At 35.5% G+C, this 9,713-nt stretch overlaps 1 protein-coding gene across 1 annotated transcript in view; it reads left to right on the top strand.

The window, feature by feature from the left end:
• The window catches only part of sspo (SCO-spondin), a gene marked incomplete at both ends in the record, with an annotated part of 134,412 nt that overhangs the window by 25,690 nt on the left and 99,009 nt on the right, over nucleotides 1–9,713 (top strand). Inside the window, 4 exon segments of the mRNA XM_079863328.1 lie at nucleotides 1,626–1,844; nucleotides 1,952–2,117; nucleotides 3,748–4,000; nucleotides 9,140–9,317. Of these exon segments, the coding sequence (XP_079719454.1) occupies nucleotides 1,626–1,844; nucleotides 1,952–2,117; nucleotides 3,748–4,000; nucleotides 9,140–9,317 (816 nt within the window).

Raw genomic sequence — 9,713 nt, forward strand, 5'->3', positions numbered from 1 at the left:
ACATGCTATAAAAAATAATCTGTGGGGTATTTTGAGCTAAAACTTCACATACACACTCTGGGGACATCAGAGACTTATTTTACATCTTGTAAGAAGGGGCATTATTCCACCCCTTTAAGGAATAACAGAGTTCACACCACAGCTATAATGATAACGATATTGAGAAATGATATCGTTGGGTTCACTTTTGGAAAGATTTTTTTTCCAGCTGTTGAACGATAAAACACTGACAGCCAATCAGAATCCATGCTAATTTAAGGGCTCACGCATTTAAAATGGCAGGCGACATTGAGGAGAAGTTAATCACCGAGGTGCAGAAAAATCCACCATTGTTTGACAAGTGAAGTTTCTTTGAAAGAAAATGGATATGGAAAACAATCGTTCATACCCTCTGAATAAACGGTGAGAAGAGATTATTAGATTGATTACACAAGTTTCACTCAAAACACAGCATGCTGAGGACATCTGCTGGTTAAAGAACAGCAAAAACAATATGTTCAATGATGTTGTACACAGTTTGAAACCGCAGCGCGCAAGAATAAACAGACCATTATCGTTCGTTGGTGTGGACGCAAATATAGTTATTGTTATAGTTATTGTTATAGTTATCGTTCTTGGTGTGGACGCAAATATAGTTATCATTATAGTTATTGTTATAGTTATTGTTCTTGATGTGGACGCAAATATAGTTATCGTTATAGTTATCTTTATAGTTATCGTTCTTGATGTGATGTGGACGCAAATATAGTTATCGTTATTGTTATCTTTATAGTTATCGTTCTTGATGAGGACGCAAATATAGTTATAGTTATCGTTCTTGGTGTGGACGCAAATATAGTTATCGTTATAGTTATCTTTATAGTTATCGTTCTTGATGTGATGTGGACGCAAATATAGTTATCGTTATTGTTATCTTTATAGTTATCGTTCTTGATGTGGACGCAAATATAGTTATAGTTATCGTTCTTGGTGTGGACGCAAATATAGTTATCGCTATAGTTATCTTTATAGTTATCGTTCTTGATGTGATGTGGACGCAAATATAGTTATTGTTATTGTTATCTTTATATTAGGGCTGTCAAAAGATTAATCCAAAATAAAAGTTTGTTTTTAATAATATATGTGTGTGTACTGTGTATAATTAAATTTGTATACATAAATACACACACATGCATGTATATATTTAAGAAAAATGTGTTATTTATATAAAAAATTATATTTATATATAATATAAACTACTGTATATAAATATATACAGTATACAGTATATGTATGCAAATATTTCTTAAATATATACATGCATGTGTGTGTATTTATATATACAAAATAATTATACACAGTACACACACATATATTATGTAAACACAAACTTTTATTTTGGATGCGATTAATCGCGATTAATCTTTTGACAGCCCTACTTTATAGTTATCGTTCTTGGTGTGATGTGGACGCAAATATAGTTATCGTTATTGTTATCTTTATAGTTATCGTTCTTGGTGTGGACGCAAATATAGTTTTTGTTATAGTAATCGTTCTCGGTGTGAACGGCCCTTAACAATAGAATTTGGTTGCTGAAGCTAACTCAACTAGCAGGTTGGTCACGTGACCATTTGTTGTGATGTCAGGTTCGAGGATTGTGTGGCACTCTGACCTGGAGTCAGCATGATGATTTCACCACACCTGAGGGGGACGTCGAGAACAGCGTGTCCTCGTTTGCCGCCAAATTCAGAACGGACTCCTGCCCTTTGCCCTCAGCGATGACCTCTGACCCCTGCGGGACGTACACCCAGCGGAGACAGTACGCAGAGAGTGTGTGTTCTGTGATTCACAGCTCAGTGTTTCAGGTCAGTGTGCTTTGGGTTACATTTACATTTAGAATAGTATAGAATAGAAAAGGTAAGTGCTTGTATATATTGGTCAGGTGCTGATGGAAAAGGTGTGTGTCTTGCAGGCGTGTCATGACGTGGTGGACCGAGAGCCGTACATGCGTGTGTGTCTCAGTGAAGTGTGTAGCTGCGACCCGCAGAAGTCGTGCCAATGCATAGTCCTCGCGGCTTACGCCCGTCAGTGTGCCCAGGAGGGGGCGCCGGTCAGCTGGAGGAATCACACATTCTGCTGTAAGAAGCACTTTAATGTTAAGATGTTACAATGTTATTAGTGCTGGGCAATGATTAATCACGATTAATCGCATCCAAAATAAAAGTTTGTGTTTACATAATACATGTGTGTGTACTGTGTATAGTTATTTTGTATATATAAATACACACACATATGCATGTATATATTTAAGAAATATTTGCATATATATACTGTACTGTTTATATACACTATAAATATAAATATTTTATATATAAATAACACTTAAATATATACATGCATGTGTGTATTTATATATACAAAATAATTATACACCGTACACACACATGTATTATGTAAACGCAAACTTTTTTTTTGGATGCGATTAATCGTTGCCCAGCACTAAAATATTAAATATGATATTTGTAATATGATTTAATATTATTCTGATTATTTGTTATAATTGTTAATATTATTAATAATATTTATTATTTATTAAAACGTATTAGATATATAAATTATATTATAATATATATTATATAAAATAAAGTGAAATCACACATTCTGCTGTAAGGAACGGTTAATATTATGATATTTGTAATATTGTGTAATATTATTCTGATTATAATTATAAATATTATGTATTGTATAAATATAATTATCTGTATTTATCAAAGTGGTTAAGTCAGACATTCTGCTGCTGTAGGAAATTTTTATCTTAAGATGTTAATATTACATGTTAATATTATTTTTGAAATGTGGTAACACTTTATTTTACAGTGTCAGTGTTACACGTAACATGTAGTTACTGTAGAAATAACCATAAATTATGCATAATTGCATGCAATTAACCCTAAATAAACCCTCATCCTAACCCTGTAGTAAGGACATGTAGTAGTACTTGTGTTATTACTCAGTACTTACACTGTAATACTGACACCTTAAAATGATTTATTCAATATTTACTGTATATTGTTTTTATGTATTGATATTTATTAACAATATATTACTTAAATAAATTAATTGTATAAAATACATTTAATTTATTATTATATAATAATATACATTGTTTAAAATAATATTAATATTTAATATTATATATGACAGTTAAAGAGGTGAAATCACACATTCAGCTGTAATAAACGGTTTAATCTTAAGATGCAAATCTTACATGTTACATGATTACATAATCTATCATATTTGTAATATTTAATATTAATATTACAATTATTTAACATAATTATTCATATTTTTCAATGGAATATATTATGCAATATGTAATTGTAAGATTTTTATAATAATACATAATAAATTATATGTATTATGTGTGTTAAGTAATATGATCTATATTTGTATTATTAATATTATTTAGCATATATATATATATATATATATATATATGAATTATATAATATATCTAATGTTATAATACAATTGAATATATAATAATACATATTATTAAAATAATATTAATATTTAATATTATATATAATTGAATATATAATAATACATATTATTAAAATAATATTAATATTTAATATTATATATAGTGTTAAATGTGGCACAAGACATATGAGAGCTGTTCAAATGCGTCCCCAGAGCCGAGAGAAATGTTGATTATAAATATCAGAAGTAGTGATAGAAGCTCAGGTGTGTGTTCCTCTCCTGCAGCGGTGTGGTGCTCTGGAGGACAGGTGTATAAGGAGTGCGGGCGTCCGTGCGGATCGTCCTGTGCCGATCTGTGGAGCGGATGGAGCTGTGAGGGGGACGAGGGCGAAGGGAACTGTGTGCCGGGGTGTCAGTGTCCTGACGGACTGGCACAGGACAGTCAGGGTCAGTGTGTGCCTGTCCACATGTGTCCCTGCACACATGGAGGCCAGATCCATCCTGCGGGAAGCACCAGACAGAAGAACTGCAACAGCTGGTAGGAAAAACACAGCTACCGATTCTCACTCATGAAGGGCGACATGAAGCTTGTTCTGAAAGGGTTAAAGCTCGGGCGGTGAAGGGGTTAAAGGTCAGGGTTAAATGTCAGGGTGGTGAAGGGGTTAAAGCTCTGGCGGTGAAGTGGTTAAAGGTCAGGGTTAAAGGTCATGGCAGTGAAGGGGTTAAAGCTCAGGGTGGTGAAGAGGTTAAAGGTCAGGGTTAAAGGTCAGGGCAGTGAAGGGGTTAAAGCTCAGGGCGGTGAAGAGGTTAAAGGTCAGGGTTAAAGGTCAGGGCAGTGAAGGGGTTAAAGTTCAGGGCGGTGAAGGGGTTAAAGCTCAGGGTGGTGAAGGGGTTAAAGCTCAGGGTGGTGAAGAGGTTAAAGGTCAGGGTTAAAGGTCAGGGCAGTGAAGGAGTTAAAGCTCAGGACGGAGAAGGGGTTAAAGCTCAGGGCAGTGAAGAGGTTAAAGGTCAGGGTTAAAGGTCATGGCAGTGAAGGGGTTAAAGCTCAGGGCGGTGAAGGGGTTAAAGCTCAGGGCAGTGAAGAGGTTAAAGGTCAGGGTTAAAGGTCATGGCAGTGAAGGGGTTAAAGCTCAGGGCGGTGAAGGGGTTAAAGCTCAGGGCGGTGAAGGGGTTTTATATATATATATATATATAATTTTTTTTTTTTTTTGGTTGGGGGGAGGGGTGGCATTACAATAATTATATTTTACAAGTATTTATTCCTCATGGTAGTAACATTAGCTTAATTTATGCTGGGTTTGTTTTTCTTTATACAACATAGAATCGGTCTTTCTTCCCGTCGCCCCCATCAAGGGGTTTATGGTGGTGTTGTGAAAAGCATCATGTCTGTTTTATGGTTCTTTATGGTTTTGGGGGCTGATTTGTATGACCTGCACTCTGATAACACAGCAAATGTTCATCAGAAAATCACCTTTGTACTCAAACTAATGCATGTACAGTATGTGGACCAAAGAGGAGAGCTCAAAAAATCACCGACTAACAGAAACCAATGTGAAGAGCGACAAACATCTATTTTATATTCCTGCTTACATGTTTATTTATGAAATATATCAGTTGTCTTAAATGAAATATGTTTCTATGATCTGATATTGGAAATAATGTAATTGCATTAATTACCTAGATTTTTACTTTTTCTGAAGACAAAGAGGTTGCTAGGGTGTTCTTTAATGTTGCTAGGCTGTTCTGTGAGGTTGCTAGGCTGTTCTGTTAGGGTGTTCTGTGAGGTTGCTAGGCTGTTCTGTGAGGTTGCTAGGGTGTTCTGTGAGGTTGCTAGGCTGTTCTGTGAGGTTGCTAGGGTGTTCTGTGAGGTTGCTTGGCTGTTCTGTGAGGTTGCTAGGGTGTTCTTGGCGGTCAGCGAGTGTGTGAGAGGTGTGAGGTTGCTAGGGTGTTCTGTGAGGTTGCTAGGGTGTTCTTGGCGGTCAGCGAGTGTGTAAGAGGTGTGAGGTATCTGATGAAGTCACTCTATGACCCACGGGCTCTGTGTCTCGGGATAGGTTGATTTCATTGCATCTCTTGCGCCTCAGATCAGCCGTCGACCCATCGACAGAATCGACCGAATCATGTGTTCACTTAATTTTTTTAGTTTAGATTTTACTTAATCTGACTCCAATTTCAACTGCTTTTTAAATTTAGATCATGTTTCTAATTGGAAACTAATCATAAATATGGGTTTTATGTTAATTTAGATCTTTGATTGTTCTGGGTATCCCGTACATTAAATTATTTGTTCATTAGGGACCCGATATCACATAGAAAATCCACATCGGCCGGTCGTGTTTTCGTGGTGTAAATCCAGCTTTTAATGTTGTTTATGTGTCTATGTGGTGTTTTTAATCTGCTTTAAGACAAACCATGTGTAAATTCATAAGTCGACACCATTGCTGAGTATTTCCTCCTTAAAACTGCAGTGAACCAAAGACAGTCTCAAAAACACGCTTTGAAATCGCTGGTGTTTCTGACGTCACAAACTACCTTGTAACCAATCAGATCAACGTGTAATCGTCAACCAGTGGATCTCTGAGCTGAGTGAGTGAGTGGAGGCGGGGCTCATTTGCATATTCATAGAACCGCGCATACTAAATGAGGCAAGGGTGTCGAGTTACATTCAAGATGAAATTTTGTTCAAGGAAAAAACATTGAAATATGTCATTTTGGTGATCAAAGATGAGTTTTAAAGCAACACTAAGTAGGATTTTTTACCTTCAAATAATTTCCAAAATCGTTTCAGTGGTTCATCAAGTCGTGACAGGGTGAAAGGCACGCTATGTAAGATTGCCAGATCGGGTCGCGTTTCTGTAGTTCTAATGAGACATAAGAAAACTACAAATTTGACTTGCTTTACGGCAAGCGTCACAATAAGCCGGAGCTGGATAAACAGCGAGCGTGTGCGTGCGACAGTAGGATGCAATAGGCTAAATTATTTACGACAGCGGTAATGGACAATTCCGCTTCCAACCTGTAGGGCGACCGCAGAGGAAAAGTTCTGAGGATTCTCAGATGTCTTGAAGAGACACCACCCCAAAATCTTTCAATCTTTCTCATAATACAAGTGATTGCATTTTACCAATCACACTAAGACATTTAAAATGATACCAAACATGAAAGGGAAAAAACTGTATATTCATAAGATACATCATATGTGATATATAGGCATTCTTTCGTGAACTTTCAGTGACTTGACTCAGGGATGCATAGATAAACGATGTCCTGTACTCTTTCTTTGAGGTCTTCTCTCCATGGGTGCGTTTTATTGTTTTATTGCAGGGTGTTTTGTTCTCAGCTTTTGTCTTAGCAGGAAAGCCAAGTCTAACACGGGTTTATGACGGCTGATATCTAACGTGCTACTCGTCTGGGCTTCATGTTCGGTGTGGTAATGTAGAGTTTGGGTCAGAACGATAATGAAACGCAGATTGAGATTGCACATTTATGATGCGTTTCCTTAAACATCCACATGTGTGTGTTTATGAGTAACGTATTTCTGCATGTGAAACACTGCTCACAATTCAGATCAATAGATCTGGGGTAAACATTACCCAAAAAACATTCAGTAAACATTCATTGTGTTTGTGGGATCATTTACAAGCAAATCTTTATGGTGTCACACACCTGTTATTAATTAATTAATATATTTATTTTATTGATTCTCTTTATTTATTTTGTGTGTTCCCTGCTAGGACTTGTTTGTGGGATTGTTTCCCAGCAATTCTTTATGGTGTCACAATAGAGGGGTTTTATCTTGATGGTTTATTTGTTTGTTTGTTTGTTTTGTATTTAAATGTATTCTATCTAGATTTATTTATTTAATCTTTATTTATTTATTTTTATAATTTATTTTATCTAGAGTCATTCTTTTTTTTTTATTATATTTAATAATTTATTTATTTTCTATCTATATTTACTTATTTGATCTTTATTTACTTATTTCTACAATTATTTATTTTATCTTTATTTATTTTTTTTACTTTTTTATGTTTAATAATTTATTTATTTTCTATCTATATGTATGTATTTTATCTTTATTTATTTATTTCTAGATTTATTTTTATCTTTTAATATTTAGTTATTTCTAGTTTTATGTATTTTATCTTTATTTATTTAGTAATTTTTTTCTAGATTTATTCGTTCATTGTTAAAATTATATTTCATTTATTTATTTATTTATTTATTTATTTATTTATTTATTTATTTTAGATTTAGATTTTATATTCTATTTTATTTTAATCAATCTAGATTTATTTATTTTTTATTTATTGATTTATGCATGCCTCTAAAAATCACCAAAACACAGTTGATTCAAACTCATCAAGACTTGATGAAGAAGAGTGACTTTAGTAAAGAGATCCTGCAGTATTTTAGATTCACAGATACAGACTCTTGATCCAATGCAGCGACATTCAGACTTTTATAAGTGATCAGATATGTTAGTGGGGCTGAAGGTTGAGGGTTTATCAGCACTCCTGAGCGACTCTTTAGTGTTTATTTAACTGTCAAACACTCATTATATGTTGACCTTTCTTCTGCCTCTCCTATCCTGAAAGACCCCAACAGTGTGACCCCTGTTTGACCTCCTAACAAAACAAGTGCACATACAGTACTGTGCAAAAGTCTTAGGCATGTTAACACCCCCCCCCCCCCCCCAATTATTTTAAGTCAGTTATTTCTATCTTTTGCTGTAGTGTGTCAGTAGGAAATATCAGTTTACATTTCCAAACATTCTTTTTGCCATTAATTGTAATAATCCAGTGAGATTTGTGTATGCGCAAGGAGTCTGACAACAGCCAGTCTGATCTGATCTCACCATCATCGAGTCCGTCTGTGATTACATGAAGAAACAGAAGAAACTGAGACAGACTAAATCCAGAAGAACTGCGGGAACGTCTCCGAGACGCTTGAAGAAACCTTCCTGCAAAGCTCCCTGAGAAACTATGCCATTGGGGTGGTGTGGCGCAGTGGATAAGACACATGCCTTTGGTGTGAGAGACCAGGGTTCGAATCCACTGTGAGACACCAATGTGTCCCTGAGCAAGACACTTAACCCCTAGTTGCTCCAGAGGCGTGCGACCTCTGACATAATTAGCAATTGTAAGTCGCTTTGGATAAAAGCGTCAGCTAAATGAATAAATGAATAAAAAACTATGCGCAAGTGTACCTGGACAAAAGCCGTTTTAAACGCAAAGGGTCGTTACACCATATATTGATTTGAATTATTAATAGAAGTTAAATCATAAATAATTTAATTTGTGATTTTATTTTTGAAAGCATTCTCACTTTACAGCATTTTAACACAAGTGCCAGTGCTTTTCACAGGACTGTAGCTTTGCAGGATGGTAAGTACTGTATAATAAAAGAACAGACCGCAGAAAGAGATTTATGATGGCTGTGTTGTAAAACAGATTGAAAGCAGATAGAATGAAAGAGAAGAAAACGTGTATTTCTTCGGGCCTTTTCTACAGTCTTTGATAAGCATCACGTTTACTAGTGCTCATACTGTTAGTGATGTGATCAAACCTATAACATTACGTTCTGCAGCTTTTGATTCCTCAAATGTAGTAAAACCTAAACTTATTAATTTCAGTTAGTGGTCTTGTCTAATGTGTGTATTTCCCTGTGTTTGCAGTGTGTGTGTGCGTGGCGTGTGGAACTGCACGGATCTCTCGTGTCCTGAGGTCCATCAGTGTCCAGGATCTCTGATCTTCTCTCCTCGATCGTGTTTGAGGACGTGCTCCAGCTCTCCTCTGGACGCCTGTACCGAACCCGTCCACGGCTGTGTGTGTCCGGACGGGACTGTGCTGCTGGTGTGTGTCCCTGAAACGCCATCTAAACACACACACACACATCATACGGCTTGACATTAGCCAACGGAAATATCTTCTAAGAATGTTATGCTATGAAAACATTGTTTCTTAATGTTCTCTGAACGTTCTAAACGTCCAGTTTTTTAAATGTTTTTCCTTGGTTACACGAACATTCAACGTTGTTGGAATGTTACATTTGAATGTTAATGTTCTCTGAACATTCCAAAACAAGTAGAAACATTTAAAAAAATGTTAGAATGACATCCAACTGACCCGAAGCCCTAAAATTATACTTCTTTTTTTTTTTGTCCAGAAAGCTGTTTTTATGTTATTTTGAAAATATATTTTTTCTATTTTTTTAATGCAATTTTTTGGAGATTTTTTGTTCTTTTTTTT

This window comes from Squalius cephalus (genome assembly GCF_949319135.1).
Source record: "Squalius cephalus genome assembly, chromosome: 25".
Taxonomy (NCBI): Eukaryota; Metazoa; Chordata; class Actinopteri; order Cypriniformes; family Leuciscidae; genus Squalius; species Squalius cephalus.